We start from the raw sequence: 21,413 nt of genomic DNA on the forward strand, positions 1-21,413 counted from the left end.
CCAGGGCTGTGCCTTCTGAGAGCTACTTAATAGGCTGCACACTCTGGGGGAAATGGACTTCACTAAAATAGTCCAGCCAGGTCACTAAACAAATAAGTAACAAAGCAACAAGCTTCAGGGGAAAGGGGGAGCAATCAGTATTCAGAAGCGCTACAATAAATTATCTTGAAATAGTTTTTAACAAAAAATACTATGAGTCATGAAAGGAAACAGGAAAGTCTGATCCATGCACAGGAAAAAGGCAGACAACAGAAATTACATATCAGAAGGTCCAGATGGCAGATTTAACAGAAAAAGGCTTAAAGTAGCCATTGAAAATCTGTTCAAAGAACCAAAGGAAACCATGCTTAAAGATGTAAAGGACTGTATGATGACAATGGCTGATAAAACACAGAATGTAAATGGATAGAAGTTATTACTAAAAAGCCAGATGGGAATTCTAGAATTGAAAAGTAAAATAACTGAAATGAAAACTCATTAGATTTTCATTGAGCATCTGCTGTGTACCAAGCACTTTTGGGTACTGGTGGTAGAGTAGCGAACAAACACACACCCATGCTCCTATGTTTATATTTCACATGGTATTGGAGGTCTTAGCCAAGGAAATAAGAGGACAACAAAAAAGAAATGATTATAAAGGAAAAAGTAAACTACCATTATTCTCAGCTGCTTATACCATCTATATGTAAAACTTATAAGAATCTGTAGGAAGAAACTTTAATAAGAATTTAACAAGGGGACTGGATATTAGATCAACATATAAAATTCAATTTCATTTATATATATTGAAATCAAGCAATTAAAAAATATGAAGAAGTGAAAGATACTAAGTACAATAGCCAAAGAATACAGGACTAGATCCAACAAAAGACATGTAAAAAGTTCTTGGAGAAAATTACGAGTATAAAACTTTGTTGATGATGCTAAAGATGACCTAAAAATATGGATAGGAAGACTAATACAAAAAAAGATTTTATTCCTTCACAAATTGTCTTATAAATTTAATGCAATCAAAATCCAAGTGGCACTATTAAAGAAATTTGACAAGTTGTTGAATTTAAAATTTCTATGAAAAAGCAAAAGTCCAAGTGTTGTCAAGATACTTCTGAAGAAAAATAAGATGAAAGAACTTTTCTTTCTAGATAAAACTTTTTTTTTTTTTTAAAGCAGTAGTCATTAGGATATGGTATTAGTGTAGCAAAATCTAAATTGACCCTGGGAAGTAGATGTCTGTAACCCCAGATGAAGACTGAAGCTGGAGTGGGTCCTAGAGGCCTCTTCCTGTACCAGGCTTAACCATTTCAATTTTGGATTGTGGGGAGGTTTAGGGGATTCCAGGAGAGGGGCCTGGGTGCCCCAAGTGGTGGGTTAAAGGTAGTAAGGAGGCTTAGGGCAGTAAGACGAGGTCTGAAAATTAAGTTTGCGAACTTGTTCCAACAATGTTGCTAACCTGTTTTTGGAATCAGAGGGATTATTCATTATGAATTTGTACCAACTAGACAAACAGTTAACAGTTACTCTTTGGAAGTGCTGAAAAGGCTGCGTGATAAACTTAGACAACCTGAACTTTTATCCAACAATTCATGGCTCTTGCTCACGACAATGCACCAGCTCACATGGCACTGTCTGTGAGGGAGTTTTTAGTCAGTAAACAAATAATTGTATAGGAACACCCTCCTTACTTACTTGATCTGGCCCCCAATGACTTCTTTCTTTACCCGAAGATAAAGGAAGTATTGAAAGGAAGACATTTTGATGACATTCAGGACATTAAGTGTAATATGACGACAGCTCTGATGACCATTCCAGAAAAAGAGTTCCAAAATTGCTTTGAAGGCTGGAGTAGGCGCTGGTGTTGATGCATAGCTTCCCAAGGGGAGTATTCGAAGGCGACCATGGTGATATTCAGCAATGAGGTATATAGCACTTTTTCTAAGGATGAGTTCGTGAACTTAATTGTCATACCTCACATATACTAACAGTAATGGAAGTATTTTGTTATTTTAACAACAGGTACAGAGCTATATGTTTGTGTACTGGTTTCAATTAGCCCTGCACACTTGATATGTAACAAAGTGATTTTTTAGATCATTGAGAAAAGAAAGAATGGACTATTCAACTACAGATGCTGGAAAACCATACATATAGAAAATGTATATATTATATGCTATATATACATATATATATACATATATATGGTTATACATATGCAAAAAAAAGTGCAATTGGATCCTTAACTATACCATCCTTAGAAATAATTTTTAGATGGATACAGTTGATTAAAAGTGAAAGACAACACTTTAAGACTTTTGGAATAACAATGTGGTGGCAATGTTGGCAGTTCAACAAAGATTGTGCACCTTTTCTATAGATTGGAGTTGTTGCCGAGCAGTCCCCAGTTAGGGACTACATTTCCTAGGTTGCTTTGCTTCTACTTGGGTCCATGTGACTGAGTTTCTGGCCAATGGGATGTGGACTGAAATGGTACAGCAGTGCTTTTCAAACTTTCTATGGTAATATACTATTTCTTCCCAATTTATTGTGGACCAATACTTTCATAAACTAAAATAAAAACAAATTACCAGAAACTTAAAAATTCACACCAAATACAGGTCCATTTTTTAATTATTACATTCAACAGACAGAAAATTACTTTGTCAAATTGTTATTAAAAGTTTACAAACACTTATTCACAATTTCCGTACAACACCCAGTAGGTAATAAACAGTTTGCAGACCAGCAGAAGTCAGTGGACCACCCTTTGAGTGCACACCATTTCTAGGCATGGCCCATAAGAATTCCTCTTGCAGTCTTTCATGTTCTCTTTCCTCGTCAGTCTACAGGTTAGATGTCTACAATCAGGGTGGCCTTGAAAGCCAATGGCTGAAGAAGGCAAGGCTTCATCTGCCTGGAACTCCAAGTGACTTCTTGGAGTGGAACCCTTCCCACCCCATCTTGCCATTAATTGAACTTAATGTGAAAGGAAAAGAAAATTCATTTGTTTTAAGACACTGAGTATTCAGGGTTTATTAGTTATACCATTGGTATTAGCTTAACTAATAATGTAATATATAGGAACATATTTGTTGCTTTAAGATACAAAAGTCCTTATCAGAAATGATTTAAAAATTGACTTTTGAAAATAAGAATGTCTGTACATCAAAACCACCTTAAAGATAGTAAATAAGAACAAGTCACAAACTGGGAAAAGATATTTGTAATATATAAAACAAATATCAGTTTAGTATTCAGAGTATACAAAGTGATCTTACAAATCAATATGAAAAAGGCAAACAACCCGATTGAAAAATGGACAAAATACATAAACAGGCATTTCACAGCAGAGGGAATATTAATAAGAAATTAGAATTTGAGAAGAGGCTCAACCATATTAATAATCAGAGAAATGCATATTTAGACCACAATACCAAGGTTCTGAAAGGAAGAGGCTGAATTGGGAACTCTTGTTCACTGATGGTGAAGTGTAAATCAGTACAACCACTCTAGAAAAACAATTTGACATTATCTTTTAAAGTTTTACATTTACACCAATTATCATCCAACAATTCCACTTATAGGTATATATGTTCTAGACTGCTGTAGCATATATGTAGAATTGCCATATTTAGCAAACAAAAATAAAGGATGCCCAATTAAACTCTATTTAAAATAAACAGTGAATAATTATTAAATTGGATCTGAAATTCAAATTTAATTGGGACTCATATGCTTTATCTGGGAATCCTACAAATAAGAGGAGGCATGTACAAAAGTGTTCATAGCATTGTTTGTAATAGCAAAATCTGGAACCTACTTAAATTTGCATTGAGGAAATAATGGAAAAACTGTATACTTACACGATGGAACATTAGGCAGTCGTGAAAATGAATGAACTACAGCTCTGAGTAAGAACATGAATGAATCTTAGAAACATAAAATTTAAAAAGCAACTCAAAGAATATATATTGTAAATTGCAATACAATTTTTGGTAAAACTCAATACTAACCACAACTAAACAATATATTGTTTAGAGATCCATACACATGTGATAAAGTGTATACAAGAGAATGGGGAACAAAATAAGTAAGGCAGTTGTTATTAAAGTAATAGTTGAGGTAGGGGAATAGAAGAGGAATTCACAGGTTAATGTGACAGTGTTGGTAATGTGGTTCCTACACAGGCAGAACGTACACAGATGTTCGTTTTACTGCTCTGCTTTTCTCAGACATGTTACAGAGTTATTCTGTACATATTACATAAAATTTTAAAAAATAGATCAATGATCAGGAAAGTTAAGTGAGTTAAACTTGACTTCCTTTTACAGACAGAAAGCCCAATGCTTTTATGTTAGGATACCTCTCTAAAAGAATAAAAATAGCATGCCCTGCAATTAGAGAAAAGGTGAAAAGTACAAACTACTACACACTATCTAGCTCCAGGGTAAGTAAGCTAAGAGGTGGAGTGTACACAGAAAGCCAATGCAGCCAATTAATCAGTATATACTTTCTGCTAAGCATTGTGCGAGATTGTAACGGAGGGGTGGCGGGTGGTAGTGGGATGTTGACAAAAGAGCTTTTCAAGGGTGGTTGCAGAAGACTGCTAGTGCTACAGAGAGAGCATAAGAGAATGAGTCCAGTCCATTCGCTAGTAAACTCTCTTTTTCAGATCTGCTTTCCACTAGGGGGTGGGTTGAGGCTGGGAACTATTCTTTCCTAGCTCTAAAAGTTGACTTCTGTCACTGTAAGGTCTCTAAAGGACACTGATAGGAAGGGTAAAGCCAATTTACATAAGCTACCTTAATGTAAACCTAAAATCCTTCTTGGGTTCACAGGACACTTGAGATATAAACGTCTTCAGTGAAATTAAAGGGCTGATCTTATTCCTTTAGGATTTAGGTGAAGGGGAGTTGAACTGGTTAAAAAAATAAATAAATAAAATAAATAAATAAAATAAATAAATAAATAAGAACGCGTTCACGCACGCGCAGTAAGCATCGCGACCACTCTCTTGGGTCAGGCTGGAGGCGGAGCTAAAGCGGCCGGATACCACGTCACGGAGCGCGTGTGCGTCACGTCTTAGGAGGCGGGCGCGTCCGGGCCAGGTTTCCTCGGCGACCGCCGGGGGTCTGTCGACTCGTGGTGCGTCGGGGCTTTGCAGACATGGGGACCCCTGCAGGCCTGCAGGCCGACTGCGAGGCGCTGCTCAGCCGCTTCCAGGAGAAGGACAGCGTGCGCTTCGAGGACTTCACGGAGGTCTGGAGGAGCATGAAGTTCGGGACCATCTTCTGGTGGGTGTTTGTAGTCCGCTACTCGCCTCGCTCCCGGCGTCTGCTCGGACGCGGCGTGGGGAGTTGCACGCCCACCTGCCCCCGGCTCCGTGGGCCCTGGGAAGGGCGGAGAAAAGCCGCAGGCAGAACGCGCTACCCCGCTCTTTTCTGGGCCTTCTCCTGTGCTCAGGCTACGCACTTTCCCGGGCGATTTCATTGGTTTCGGTTGCGTCCTCTTTCCGAATATGTATTTCTGCCTGGCGGCGCTTCTAAACTCGCCTCTCTATCTCCACTGCCCCATCCTGACCCGAGGCACCGTCGTTTGCCCTCCTCCATTCTGTTCTAGAACCCTATGTTTCAAAACAAAAGAAACACCTACGCGAAGACAAAACTCGGCACAATTAAATTCATTTCACATACAACCAGAGTTATCTTGCTAAAGTGCATTTTCATCATGTCATTGCCTCTGCCCGTCTCTGCAGCTTCATCTCCCAGTGCCCTCCATACACTCCCTTTCTTGCTCCAGCGTCCGTCGGTGGCCCTCTACCGGCGTTTCCCAGCCTGGAGCTTTCCCCTAACTGCCTTTGCCTGACCATCTTATTCTGCACTCAGCTTTAAGCTCAGTGAAGCCTTCCCAGACTAAGCAGGGGTTCTGCTCGTTTTTTCTATAGCGTTCTGCTTATTTTATCTCTCGACTTACCACACTTTATTGTAAGTGTGTAGTTCAGAAGGCAGTGTAGTGGTTTAGAGCACAGATTTTGGAGCCTAACAACTACCTGAATTTGAATCACAGCCCACTGACTTTTGGTAGACTACTTGCTTGACCTTCCTTATCTGTAACACAGGGACAGTGAAAATACCTCATAATGCAGTTCTGAGGATTAAATGAGCTAATGTGTGTTAAGTGCACTGTAAGTGCTCAGTAAATGTTCATTATTTTTAATTTTCCCTCCCCTGGGCAGAGCTCTGTGAAGACAGGGACTGGATGAATCTGGTAGCTATTAGCATAATACGTACACTATTGAAAGGCTAAATAATTGAATGAATGAGTTCTTGTGATTAAAACTTTGTTTTGCTGAATAAAATGTAAAAGTTCTCTTTTTTTCTCTCTTAAAGTAATATAATTACCTATGTAGTTTGTGCATCACAGGGGATGGAAGATGGAGAGTTGTTTGTTATATACAGTTAATGAAGGGAGAGAAATTAATATCTTAATGTAGTTAATCCATAGAACAACTCTGAAAAGCAGATATGATAGATGTTTTATTGATGAGGAAATTGAGGCTTAAGGAGGTAAAGTAATTTCTTCTTGATCACTCAGCTGGTAGGTGGTAGAACAGATACCGAAACCTATTTGTTTCTAAAACCCATGATTTTTCGTTGTATTCCTTTTGAGAAAAGTGACAGTTCAGGAAAATTTTGCTGAGTTTTTAGCTAATGAGGAAAAAAGTAGAGATCACTTGAAGAGTGGCGGTTTTTCTTTAGAAATTGCTTTGGTTGCCTATACTACGGTAGGCATTTTGTATTCTTTTACTAAATTTATTATTTGAAGAGCCCAGGCTTTAGGATCATAGTGGAGTTTGCTTTCCTAGCCTGCTGCTTCTTTACTTTGGTGAGCTTCGCCCTGCAGAAATGGAGTGGGTGGGTTACATTGTACTGTGCTGTCTAACTTTTTTAATCCCAAGGACAAACGAGGTTTCGTGTGAATCCCTGAGAGTATTGCGATAGGAAAATATCCATTATATATTAAAATGCATGTCACTTTTGTATTTTATTCTGTAACATAACCATAGTTATTTTAACATGCTAAATGTTTTACATTTTTAAGCGGGAATAATTTGTAACCTCTCCCCTTTTGCTCCCCAACTCAGCAAGTCAAGCTGATGCTTTATGAAGATGCATCATGTTTACCTCGTGTGTGTGCCTGTGCCTCAGTGGAAGAAACACAGCAGAAGAGTAGATCTTTGTGCTTGGATCATTAAGGGATCAGATGTGTGCTCATCTAGTTTTTAGCAACAGCTAGAATATACCTCTTCTAATTTTTGTTCATTGCTTATTAAATTCATAATATATTTTCTCTTTGTTTTCTAGTGGTAGAATGAGAAATTTAGAAAAGAACACATTTACAAAAGAAGCTTTGGCTTTGGCTTGGCGATACTTTTTACCTCCATACACCTTCCAGATCAGAGTTGGTGCTTTGTATCTGCTATATGGATTATATAACACCCAGTTGTGTCAACCAAAACAAAAGGTAATATTTCGTGAGTTGTTTTCGCCCAACAGAAATATGAAACAGGTACAATATTTTTACAATAATCTGATTTAAATAGAAATGCCAGTGTTTCAAAATTATAATACATTTGTGAAAGAAGGTTTACATTTAGTAACAATGTTTTTACCCGTTTTGTTTGCAGATTAGAGTTGCCCTGAAGGATTGGGATGAAGTTTTAAAATTTCAACAAGATTTGATAAATGCACAACATTTTGATGCAGCGTATATTTTTAGAGAGCTACGACTAGACAAAGCGTTTCACTTTACAGCAATGCCTAAATTGGTATGTTACTAAAATAGATTGTTTTTTCAAAATGAGAAATTATGCTTCATTGTCCAAAAAGTACCTTAGTCTCCATAAAGTGGAAAGGATATTATATAGTTTCCAATGCTTATAGAAAGGCTTCTTAAAATAGGAGAATATGCTTTCTGATTGCTTTTTGTTGCAAACAAAAATTCAGCCTTTGCTTCTAGATGCAGTGCATTTCTGGCTGCCATCTGTTAAGCAGATTGTTAGAAGAGGAAATGGAATTCAGCATCTACATTGGCTCATTCCTTTATTCACATATCAGAGCTGGTGAAACAGGACCAAGGAATTTATTTTTTTAGCTTAAGTAATAAAAATTTATTAAGACTTCCTGGGATGGTGGTTATCGCCTCCCAAACTCAAGGGAGGAGCCAGCACTGTAGGAAATCACTGAGAAATCACTCCCGGCCAACACTGGGAAGAAAGTCATTCCCTTGAAAACAGGTCATTCTTCATTCATCTGAGAAGGTTTGGGAGGGCAGATGCAGAGGGGACTATCACATGATACTAAGGGTGGAGTGGAGGGGTGCTCCTCAAGCACGAGGGGAGAAACAGATCGACTTCTCTGGGGGTTAAATTCTTCGTTACCAAGCTCATTTCTTAGCCTTGATGAGGCTCTCCCTTTCCCGGGTGTAACTTTCATCCTGTAGGTTCAGCACAAGGTAGTCAGCAGTGAGATAGAAATGATTCTGTGATGTGGCAATCATCTTGGAGGTTTTCTGGGCTGCCTGGGTCCTTGCTCAGTGCTTCTCCAAGCACCTTGATTGCTTCGGCCTCTTGCTGGGCCTCACCATTGGCCTGCACGATCTGCTGCCAATCTGCTGCTGCTTTTCCTGTTCTGCTTTTTCCACCAAGAAATGGGCCTGCTGGGCCACTTGCTTGGCTTCTCCAGCAGCTGTGTGCTCTGGGCTAAAGCTCAGCTCTGACTACGTCAGAGGACCAAGGAATTTTAATGTCAGTTGGTGAAAAGTTGATACTTCCACTAATAAAATAGGATATGTCTTTGATCTTTTGACAGTTGAGACACTAGATTAAAAGAGCATTAGGTTCTGGTTCCGGCTCTGCCATCAACTGGCAAATTATGGAACTTCTCTGACTCTCACCTGACTGTGTAAGCATGTGGCATGGCACACCTTCAGAGTTATTTCATAAGTATAACAGTCTTTGAAAAATGGATTATTTAATATATATTTAGCGCTGTTTTTGTTTCATTACTGTTTACTGATAGACAATTTTCACTGCTCTCCCACTTTTTTCTGTACTTAACAAGATACTTTAAAAGATATTCATTATCATACAGCTGTCATACAGAATGAAGAAAAAAATTCAGCGAGCTGAAGTTACGGAAGAATTTAAGGACCCAAATGATCGTGTAATGAAGCTTATCACTTCTGATGTATTAGAGGTAAATTTGCTTTTATTCTCTTGAAACTCTTTAAAAATTGTTTTATTAACTATATATTGAGGTTATACTTTCATCTACTAGATTCTGAAAATTTTTCTAATGATTTTAACCAATTATAGAATGCCTATTTTCTCTAAAGTATCAGAAATAATAATACATTCTAAATATATAAAAATATATGGAATAAATCTTGAAACACAGAAAGAAACAGAAAGATGTAGAAGACTGGAGTTGGACTCAGGATAATTAGATGGAAATATTGAAGCCACCATTTGTATTTGACTAGATAGATTATAAAACAAGAATTTGAAGTGACTTTATTTTTATTTTATTTATTTTTACAATATGTATTCATTTCCTGAGTTCCTTTTTACAATGCTTATTTAAAATCCCACCACTGTAAAACAGGCTATTCTGATAAAGCAAAAATTTGAAGTCAAGAATTATGTGTAAGAGGTACAGTCTTAAAACAGCTTTACCATCTAATACATTTTGGTATTTTATGTGACTTATACAATATTGAGAAAAAATGTTTCACATGGGTAAGTAGTGATACTCAGAGAATTTTACATGCATAGAGAAACAGTTCCCTGAGGTTAAAATAAAACTCCACCACAGGACTACAGTCTTCTAATCAATGATACACTCTCGTTTCAAAAGAATAGATATATATTACATGGAGAGAGAGAGAGGCGAGAGCAGAGAGAGAGAGGGCGCTTGCATGAAGGAGTGAGTGTGAGCAGCAGCTGGGTGGGGGGGTCTTGGTCATGTATTTTAATCTCTTTGAGCCTTAGTTTCTCACTTCTTAATAATAGGATTATAATCTTTATTTCATCCAGTTGTGAGAATTGAAACCAAATTACAGCTGAATAGTTCTGATAGTGGCATATGGCCCATAATAGACTCTTAATAAATGTTATTTCCTTTTTTTTTTTTTTAAATCAACCCTATACCATCTTATAGTGATGGGAGTGAAAGAGGGATCAGATCAAATGCCTTTATTTTTGAGCAAGAATCATTAATCTTTAATTATTAATTATTAATCTGGGGTCCATAGATAACCTTCAGATGGTCCATATGTCCCTTCCCCCCAAACTGTATGATAAATAGAATGTCTTACATACGGATGCTTGGTTAGGGTTGAGGTACCATAACTGTCCTAAGATTCTCAAAGGTGTTCATGTTCCAAAAAGGTTCATTATTGCTTTAAAAGATTTACTAAGTGTCTAAAGACACAGCATAGTGTAGGAGCTATATGGGATGTTTTGCATGGATTATTTTACTCCTCACAACGTTCTTACAAAATAGGTGTTTTAGACATTTTTTAAATTATTTGTTAATTTTATAAAAAGTAGGTGTTTTTGTCCCTGATTTAAAGTTGAGGACACGGAAGCACGGATATTAAGTTAGGAGGTGATGGAGCCAAGCTTTGTATGGCTGCAGTGCCCAGTTGCTGGACAGCAGAAGGCCTGGTCTGAGCTGGGCCTGGGCTTAGAAATACGTACATGTATCATTCAGCAAACACCTGAGTGAAGGGTAACAAGAACTAGGATCTTTGCTCTCTAGCAGCTTTGTGAAAAAGAGGTGGGAGAGATTATATGTAGAAAAATAAATGTGATCAATGAACTTTGTATAATAGAGAGAATTTGTATTTTGTCTTCTTGGTAGCGGGGTGTTATTTAACAGTTTTTGAGAGTGGAGAGACTTAAAATATATATTTAGGCTTAGGGAAGGAGCCAGTCAGAAGGAGAGGTCGTGTAAAAGAGAAGGAGCAAGATTCCTGCTATGGAGGAGTCAGGTGCGTTTGTTAGTGGTCCCCTGATGGAGAGATTAGCTTTGAGCAGGAGAAAGCACACTTCTTCCATTGAAATGTGAGGGAAAGAGGTGAAAATGGATTCATATAATTGTGAAGAAGAGAAATAGAAAGAAAACAGACCTGGTAGCCTGAACTTGAAGAGAGGGCCATGGGAGTTCAAGGAACTGTGAATTGAGAAAGTTTAGAATAGCCGTTGTGCAGAATGAAAGATTTTGGGTATCAAAAAGGATTTACCAAGAATTACTGATGTGAATCAGAGAGAGAGGCAGAGGATGTTTTAGAACAGCAAGACATTGTTCTATTAACATTCTCCTAATGAAAAAAGATGATTTGAATCCAGTCGGTATAATTTTTGATTGTTGACTACTATGGTGGTAGAATCTTCATTTTTTTCCAATATGCTTTCAACATGCTTTTTTATTTTCAGTTCTTTTACTATTAGGTTGGTGCGAAAGTAATTGCGGTTTTTGAAGTTATTTTTAACCTTTTCAAGCACAAGTGCTTTCGCACCAACCTAATACAATATGTTGAATTAAAGGTTCCTCTGTTTTAAGAAGGTGTGTGTATCAGCACACAGGTATGAAAGATTTTAGAGGACAGAACTGGGGTGATGCATAAAGGCCTGTTATTTTAGGGTGATTGGAGAAGAGGGTCAGAAGGGCCAGGCTATGAAATGTCTATTCTTGAAAGCTTCTCGGAACAAAGTAGTCTGCATGTTGTCATTCTGGCTTTATCTCTGGCCTTTGGCTCGCCGCACGTCTGCTTCGGGAGCCCTTCTCCTCTATAGCCCTGTTGACTCTATTCGTCTATTCGGCATGGCCTTTGACCCAGTCTCACTGATAATCCTGTTTAATGCTTTCCTACTTTCCATCTACTGCTTGTAAATGTTATTAAGTCAAAATGTTATTAATTCTAACTCTGCTGCTTAAATGTGACCTTGAGCTAATTGTTTCATTTGTGACTGTTTTTTTATTATAATATTTATATCATTATAATAGTTGTAATAATGGCCGCTATGTGTTGAGTTTTCAACATTTGCCAGGAACTGTGTTAGATGTTTTATGTATGTTAGCTCACTAATCATCATAGTAACCTTGCAGAGGAGGTGGTATTTCCCTAGTTTTAAAAACAAGGAAACAGGCTCAGAAGTAATTTGCATAAAGTAAGGTGCAGACACCAGATTTGAATATGCAAGTCTGTGGGCTCCGAAGTCCAGACACTTTCCTTTATTTCTTAATCCTTTAGTTTCGTATTTTACATTATGTGTTTTACATTATATAGAACATTCACTGTGTAAGTTCACTTACTACTATTCCAGTGGCATTGGGTGGTACTACTTAATTTTGTACAAATGTGGAACGGGATTCTCAGATTGAGGGATTTGCTCAAGGAAGTGATCTAGCAGGTGACAGAACGCATGCTCAAAACCAGGGTCAGCTGGTGGTCTTTCCCCCGCATTGTATTGTGCGTGGTGAAATAATGGGAGCACAGCACATTGTAAACTAGAAAAAGTGAGGGGCTCCCCATGTTGGGACACTGTTCCCCTTTGAAGATCCTGCATATGGGAGCACTCATCACTACTGAGCATTTTCTGAGTCCTTGAGCAGATGGGTGTGAGTTCCATCAAAATCTCCTCGAAATGAATTGAGTAGCCTGACTGGGGATGACTCAGCTGTTGCAGTGGCCATCTATGAAGGACGTGTAGGTGGTTCTCTGCTGGTCTGCGAGCCAAGTCCCAGTACTGGTTTTATCCGATTTCTTAAGTGGGTCTGCAGTGTGCTTTCTTTCTCCTTACCCCACACAGACCTGCCCATTTGGCTGGAGGCTTGTGGAGGAGCAATGTCTAACAAATGATGTTTCAAATAGTGTCATAAATCCCCTTCTATTTCTTTTATTCCTGAATCTTAACACTGAAGTAATGATAAAGCTTATGGGGACAGGCACACAGGTTTTGAGATGTATTGAAAGTCAGCACATCTCTGTGGAGGATTGGATAAGAGTCCTTATACAGGACTTTCTAGCTGAACATAAATAACTGTGTAATAAATAGCCTTGATGTGACAATGTGAAATAAAAATGATCTAAGTTAATCAGTAGTGATATTTAATGATCTGTTATACTACAAATAGTTTTTGTTACATTCTAAAATGCAATCCTGTGTTGACTAATTAGTCTTTCCCCATACAGTGTATATTATTAGTTAATGTTTGTTGAGTTGAATTCCATGAATCCATTCCCTTGGAAAGCAGCCTCTTCATTAACAAAGTTGTCCTATTTTGTTTGCATGACTATATTATTTTCAGTGGCATGTTATCCTTATCAACTCAGTCACTTTGGAATGCCATTTTATTTTGTGTTGGTTTTGCCTTTAAGTTTTTCCTCTAAAGTTGAAATAAAAGATTCATCTTTTCACCTTTAGGAAATGCTGAATGTTCATGATCATTATCAGAACATGAAACATATAATTTCAGTTGATAAGTCCAATCCAGACAAAGCCCTCAGCTTGATAAAGGATGATTTTTTTGACAATATTAAGAACATAGTTTTGGAGCACCAGCAGTGGCACAAAGACAGGAAGGTATGTGATTGCTTGTTTGAGACATTACCTTTGTATTTGCGTTATGCACGGATGGCTAGACATGGGTGACAACCTTGAGACACGGTTTAGCGCAGCAGAGCAGCGATTGAGGGGGCTTCACTTTTCTCTGCCACTTATTAGCTGTGTGATGTTATTTAACCTTACAGACAGGTTTTATGTATAATTATGTATATAATTAAACAATTATAATTAATAACCGTAATATTATATATAATTAAATACTATAAAATATATATATATATATAATTATAGAGGAATAAGTCATCTTGGTATACCCCTGATTTATTGCAATCTTTAAGATTTAACATTTTCCAGAGGTTGCACACTGGCAGTCTTTGGGCCAAATCTTGCACACAGAAGTGTTTTGTTTGACACAGCGTTGATTCTAACATTGTTTTAAAATTTTAAATTAATCACTAACATTTAAATATTTGTAGACTTGTGAAATTCCAGACGTCCAACTTCTCTTAAAAATCAGGTTTGGTAGCACTGGTTCCACTTTGCTATGTGGCCCCAGATGGCTGGACGTGAGTGGTTGCTTCTGTCATTGTCACAGAGCACATACTTCTGTTTACCACATGCTCTGGGTTTATCCTTTTATAGATCTCATCAACACAAATCTTAGTTTTCTGATCCAAATACTGAGACTAGAGCTACCCATATTCCACATTAACCTTTTCAGCTGGAGAAACTTTTTGACTCGAAACCTAAAGGCCAGCCTTGCTAAATTTACCTTTGAAACCACTACTCCGTCTTATTTTAGTGAATACTTCTAAAAAAACAGAAAAAAGGTAAAAATAAACAATTTCTGATTACGTACTATGTGTGAAATAATGTGTTAGTGTTTTCCCAAGTGCTAGATAGGTGTTACTATCTTATGTATCGTTTTTCAGAAAGATTTGTTGCCACTTTTTGACTTTCCATTATACAAGGAAACTGGCTCCAACTTAATTTTAGAAAAAGATATACAAGGAGAGTGATGAGATGACATTCTTGGGAAGAAGGAAATACTTTGCTTCCTTTACCTGTGTTTATTTTAATGAGATAGCACATTTTAGAATGTATGAATACTTTTAAGTGCCACAAATGGGTTACACAAATGATCAAGGCATTTAATGTAAAAATCTGTTATGGTACTCTATTTTAATAATGCTCTTCAATGAGCATTATTAAGACCTCTGAAAACCTGAAAGAAATGAGAATAAACCATTGTTTTTAACTACCACATAAAATGCATGTTATCCTTCATTAAGAGGATTTAGGCATTTTATTGATGAATTTTAGAACTATTCTGAAACCTGACCTATGACCTTAATGTCATGTGGTGAACCATGATGCAATAACATGAAATGATCTTCCAGTTTTTCAGTACTTAAAAGTAAATGATTTTCATTGTTCTGAAATTGATTTGTAATTACTTCTTAGATAATTTGAATTGTTAATGTGTATACATAAATTTTTTGCTCTTTTAGAATCCATCCTTAAAATCAAAAGTTAAAGATGGAGAAGAAAAGAGAGAAGGAAATTCACAAGAATCAGAGGTCAGAAAAATTCACTATATGTTTGTTTACTGGGCAGGAATTTGATTAGCTTTTTATTTTATGTGTGGCTGTGATTCTATATACTAAGCATTATGCTCCTTGGTTAGTATTATAATAAATACCTTAGAAAATTCTGAAATGTGGGTTCTGTGAAGAGCTAGTCTGTTCTTTACTGGAAACCTTGTGAAAGACCACATTAGGGATAGATTGGGAGTGAGGATGTTGATGGTTTTTAGCAGTGGAAGGGAAGGATGATGGTGGAATATGCCCTGATTCCTTATAGGGGCAGAGCAAAGCTTTTGTAACACGCCTTTTCTCACTCCCTGTCAGCCTTCTAACCAGTGTGGAGCTCAAGCTACTCATTACTGCTTTCTGCCTCCAGAGTTTTCATCCATATCAGTGGATGAGATAAGGAGCCATCTTTGGGCATAGGCAGATGAGCAGGGAATGGCCTGTTCACCAAGGCTTTCATTCTTATTTCCTCCTTAAATCTTGAATGAAAACAATTAGTAGCTATGGGGATGGTATCATGGCACCTGCTATGGGAATGTGGTGTGTGTTTGTGTGTCTTTACTGGACCCTCAGTATATGTCCAATAAATATTAGTTTATTTTACCCTACCTTCTGTCTGAAATCTTATTTCTGTGGGTATTCATAATTTCACTTAACATATGTGTTTTAACGTTTTCCCCTTCCTGTTTATTTTTACTTCCAGAGATGTGAAAGGGCAGAGTCATTAGCAAAAATAAAATCAAAGGCCTTTTCAGTTGTTGTTCAGGTAAGTTATTTCCTTTTTTTTTTTTTAAGCTTACAAATTTGTCTTTATTGGTTTCTTACTGCCTCACAGAGTGTCAGGGTCAACCCCTCCTGGTAATAGGACATTTGAGGAGATAAATACTTAAATACTTATTTTGTCCCCCACTCATCAGTAAGGGGAGGTTTAATAAAAATAGTAATATAATAATAATAATAATGACCGTGATCAGTAACAAAATGTTCCCTCTCATCTCCTAATACGTAGTCGATTGGAGCTTTGAGAAAAAGGACCCCCCCTCCTATTTCTGGGAAGGGCCAGAGTGTGCTTGCAGACCCTCCAATGGTCCCGTTGGGTGCCCATCTGCACCAAGTAGCTCTTATAAATATCTTCCTCGTCCCATCCCTGTTTAGGAAGTATCTTTTCTTCTGGACGGATTAGATGACCATGTCAGTTGGCTCATGGAGCCCTTCCCTAATTCCAAACTTAACAAGCTCTTCCCCAGAGGGAAAGGACCTGTGGGTATAGATTCCCCTAGTTTCCTCTCCCCTCCAGCCCTCAAGTTACTTTTTTAGTAAGGTAATTTAGAAATTGACTTGATGCTTTTTAAATTACATTTTTACTTTTTATCAAAGTAGTACATGTACATAGTTTTTTAAAAAAGTCTAATAATACTATATAACTTATATAACCCAACAGTCTCTTGCTCTACCGCTTCCTACCCCTGTATTCCTAATCTTAGGAGGCAACCATCTTTATCTTCTTCTCTTTTAGTTATTTCTTCTGGCATTTACCTGGAATTTTGATGCCATTGTTCTTTTTTTTTTAATGCCATTGTTCTTTATTGTCTTCCAGCTTTTGTATTCCTGATCATGGAAGGTTTTAGGATTTCTCTCCTTGTCCTTGGAGTTCTGAAATTTCATGATAATTTAACTTGCTGTAGGTCTTTTCTCCGTCATTGTTCTTGGTTCTCATGGTGGGCATATTTAGGCTTCAGTACTGAAGTGTTTTTTCGTATTGTTTCTTTGTAGTGTTCTTTGCTGCATTTTTGCTCTTTTTCTTTTCTTGAACTTTTATTTTCTTATTTTCTTTCTTTTTCAATCTATTTTTCAGGCAGATTTCTTAAACTTTATCTTTTGAACTGTTACATTGGATTTTTAAATTTCTGCTGATGTGTTTTCATTACTAAGATTTTTTTTCTTCTCTAAATTAGTTTTCTTACTTAAAAAAAATGTATTCTTTATCGTTTTTTCCCCTGAATGTATTATCTTATCTCTGAGGATGTTAATTATAGTTTTATGAAGTTTCCTTCTTTTCCCCCAGAATTTCTACTTTTATTTATTTTAATCTCTGTCTTTAATTTTGGTGGCTTTTTCCAAATGTTTGAAGAACCTCAAATCATATTTAAGAGTAGTTATGTAGAGATTCAGCCATTAAACATCGATATTTCTTTCTCTTGGATCTAGTCATTTTTCCATTCCCTGTGGGGGAGGAAAGTGGTAAATAAGCCCAGCTGCTAACGTTTGGGAGCCGATGGAAAGAATCAGCCGAGAAACTTACCATTCCTAATGCAGGTTTCACTTAACCTCCCTATTTTCAGTAAGAGGCTGTTTTCCCTTTCTCAGCTACATTAGTTTCCTCAAGCGTACAGCTTTTCGGGTTTAGCCTGTCTAGGGAGCAAATATTTTTTTCTTCAGGAGGAGGTCAGTTTAGTTTTGAGGTTGGGAAACGGGACACTATTCACTATGTAGATTTTCAACATATCTGCCCATTTTTCTTTTTAGTCCTGTTACTGATGACTCCAATTCCTGATCCACTTGGATCAGCTTGTTTTATAGCAGTTTCCTCAATATAGGTGATAGGGTTTCAGCTTTCTTCTTTCTTTTGTCAGGTGTCACTCACTTTCCCACCCCCAACTTTTTTTTTTTTTTACAGCTGCTTTGTTTCTTATTATGTGTGTTTTGTGAGTTTGTTCATTTTTGTTCCTTTACTCTCATTTTAGTGGGTTTTCAGGAGGAAGCACTGATGAATTTATATGATTAATCCCATGTATTATCCTGGTTTTTTTTCCATGAATCTAAGAATGTCTTTCTGGTGTGGGAAATTACTGTTATTTTCTGGGTGTAGAAATAAAAGGGAATAAACAAAAAAAATTAAAAATGACTGTAGATTAGTTAAGTATTATATTTGCTATACCATAGTAAATTGAGTACAAAATATTGTTGAATTAAAGCACCAAGAACAATAAATTAATTATTCCAAATTCTTATAAACCAGAACTATTTCCATAGTATATAGTGGTAATTGATGTTTAATGTATATCTTAAGATATTATGAAATAATTTTTAAAAATCATTAAACAATTAAATTATAATCCCCATAAATTGTTAGAAGTATGTGTCATTGCGTAATGTGGTTTTTCTCCTTTATTGAGGTACAATTAACATATAGTGCATGGTAGCTTTTAAACAATTGTTAATATCTACCTACACCGCATATATGACATTCACTTCTTGTGTTAGGTCTCTGCTTAAGCAAATAAGGGAATTCATTGACTGATGTAACTAAAAAGTGCGTAGACTGTCCCTCCATTTATCACCTTTTATGTTGCTTTCACTGTGTCCAAGTGCTGTTCATGACAGCTCCGGCCTTGCATGTTTCCAGCTTTAGGTTCAGTGGAAACAGAGAATTTTCCTTCCTAACAGTTAAACAGAGTTCTAAAATTGAGTTATATCAGCTATGAAACAGATCATATGCCCACCCCTGAACAAGTCACAGTGGCCACTGGGATGTGAAACTCATTTTGACTAGATGGGGGCCACATGGCCCGACCTGGAGCCAGTCATAAGGTAGTTCCACTCCAAATACATGGTGGTAACCAAAGAAAATAAAATACTAGAAGAAAAGAAGAGAAGTTTATTAGGCAGTGAAAAACACTGCCTAATGAAAGTGTCCTTTATACCTCCATTTCCCAATCGTGCAACTACAACTACATTTTAACCCATTTGGAGTAGATGGTGATGACAGCTGCAGGGAACTTTTCCTGTTGTAAAGATAAAAGACTATATACATGCTGCAGGTATTAAGCAAGCCTGTATAATGGTAAAGTACTTTAGGACAAATATTTTTCTAAATTTGTCCTTATTTTTGTGTGTTTTGTCTTTATCTCAGTTGGATTTATTTTGTGATTCATTGTGGTTACTTGGGTTTCTAACTCTTAAGGCCTCCAAGTCAAGAAGGCATCGTCAAGTCAGACTTGAATCTTCTGACTCTGATTCTGCATCTGGTCAAGGACAAATCACAGCAACTAGGAAGAAAGGAAACAAAGAAATATTGAAGTCCTCAGGAAAGAAGAAGTCTTCCAGGAAAAGAGGTAACTTTTTAAAGTCTTTTTGAAACTCAACTAGGGTGAATGGGTCTTATTTACAACATCCCCTCACTTTTTTTTTCTTATTAAAATGATTAGATACTTGTTTGATTGAGAACATTGTGAAATTAAAAATAAATTAATTATCTTATATATTTAGAATCTTAACTATTGAAAGGGACCCGTAGGAGTCATCAAATTAATCATTTCATAGATGATGAAATTTAGGCTCATGTAGATTAAATACCTTTTCCAAAAGTGCTATAGCTAGTTATATAATTAGTCTAGAATTTTCCAAGGCATACTTTGTTAGTAATTTTTGTGAATTAACAAACTTATCTGTAGAATAAGGTATAAGTTGTGAAAAGAAATAACATTTTATAAACCATGTTTCTGTCTAGTTGCTGCACTGATTAAGCTGTACCTGTTTTTCTTTTGAAATAGTGTATCTATAAAATTACCTTTGGTATTTGGTTCTTAAGAAGTAATTATATATATTAATAGTTTAATTTTTTAAGTTTACACAAATAATATGTATTAACCATAAAGTTGAAGTCTGATTAGCAGGCTCAGAGGGAAAAAGAGCATTAGAAACATTGGTAAATATTTAATGCCTAATATAAAACATACTCCTAGCTCCTGTAGCAGTGTATGAAGATATATTACAGCCTTTTAACATGTATTTTTCCCTATATTGAGGCAGTTGAGGGAGAATTGAAGTTAAATACTTTTAATATAGTCCAGATATGATTAAGTTCTGTTGTTTGAAGTGCAGTGAGAATTCAGAGGAGGAGGTACCACATTTGTTAAGGATAACCAAAAAAACTTCCAAAGGAGAATTTTTTCAGTTCTTTTTACAAAGCTAGCAGATATTGTGAAGAAAAGTGTTAGACTTCACTTACGAGTATTACTGAAAAAAATCCTAAATTATATGTGTTAAAAGAATCCCAGATACAAAATACCTTGACTGAGTGCATTTATTCTAGGATGCAGGGATGGAATCTATCAATATAATTTGCCATATTAAGTGGGTTAAAGGGCAGAATGTGAACTCATTCTACTATGGTAGTTACCCAAGAAGACATTTGGTAAAATCCAACATACATTCTTGACTTTCAAAAAATCCTCTAGATTAGGGGGTCAGCAAACTTTCTATAAAGGGCCAGATAGTAAATATTTTAGTCTTTGTGGGCTTTCTGTCACAGGTACTCAGCTCTTTGTATGGCGAAAGTAGCCATTGATAATACATAAACAAATGAGTGTGTTCCAGTAAATTGTATATACAAAAACAGGTGGTGGACCACATTTGTCCTCTGGCTATAGTTTGTCAACCCCTGCTCCAGATAAAACAAGTAGGTGGTTATTTCTGTAACTTAATTTTAAGGAGTGTGTGTGTATAGTATGTGTGTCTATGTTATTAGACCAAAGGCCACCTCATGTTTGATAGTAATACACTGAAGTTTACAATTTTATTTAACATTGCGTTTGAAGGGCCAATCAATGTAATTAGGCAGGAGAGTGAAGTGAGGTATAATTTCAGAAAGAAATGCTATGAAATTATCATGATTTGCAAATGACTAATTTTATGCCTTAAAAATATTCTAAAGAGAATTTGCTGAAAAAAATTAGGAGCAAAAAATTTGTAAGGTAAAATATACCCCTGCAGACCTTATATAATAAATTAAAAGGATAGTAAGGAAAAATTATGAATAATTTTATGCTAATAAGTTAGATAGCTCAGATAAAATGGATATATTTCTTAAAAGATAAATTTCCAAAACCAACACAAGAAGAAATAGAAAATCTAAGTACTTCTATGTTTAGTAAAGAAAGAAATTCCCAGATGGCTTCACTGGGAATTCTAGCAAATGTTTAAAAAGGAATAATATCGATCCTGTTCTGAGGGAACACTTCCCAGCTTATGGACCTTACAGGAAAAGAAAACTAAAGACCAATGTCCCTCATGAACGTAAATATAAAAATCCTTTGAAAATATTAGCAAATTAATTCCAACAATATATTAAAAGGACAATTGTAATAGGACAAACTAGGGTTTATCCCAAGAATATAAGGCATCATTCACCA

The 21,413-nt window shown here is 36.4% G+C and overlaps 1 protein-coding gene across 3 annotated transcripts in view; it reads left to right on the plus strand.

Annotated features, from left to right (window-relative positions):
* The first annotated feature begins 5,061 nt into the window (after positions 1-5,061).
* Positions 5,062-21,413, plus strand: part of SNAPC1 (small nuclear RNA activating complex polypeptide 1) — a 28,121-nt gene continuing 11,769 nt past the window's right edge. For 2 of the 3 annotated variants that reach the window (XR_013993335.1, XM_081048250.1), the window contains exons 1-8: positions 5,062-5,288; positions 7,359-7,518; positions 7,682-7,822; positions 9,147-9,251; positions 13,487-13,645; positions 15,139-15,207; positions 15,923-15,985; positions 19,184-19,334. Coding sequence is in view for 1 of the 3 variants with exons in the window: in XM_081048250.1 (XP_080904376.1) it covers positions 5,161-5,288; positions 7,359-7,518; positions 7,682-7,822; positions 9,147-9,251; positions 13,487-13,645; positions 15,139-15,207; positions 15,923-15,985; positions 19,184-19,334 (976 nt within the window). In the remaining 2 variants the exon portion in view is untranslated. The remainder of the gene's footprint in view (positions 5,289-7,358; positions 7,519-7,681; positions 7,823-9,146; positions 9,252-13,486; positions 13,646-15,138; positions 15,208-15,922; positions 15,986-19,183; positions 19,335-21,413) is intronic. The other variant, XR_013993336.1, reaches the window with a different exon arrangement.

Source organism: Rhinolophus hipposideros (genome assembly GCF_964194185.1).
Source record: "Rhinolophus hipposideros genome assembly, chromosome: 5".
Classification (NCBI taxonomy): Eukaryota; Metazoa; Chordata; class Mammalia; order Chiroptera; family Rhinolophidae; genus Rhinolophus; species Rhinolophus hipposideros.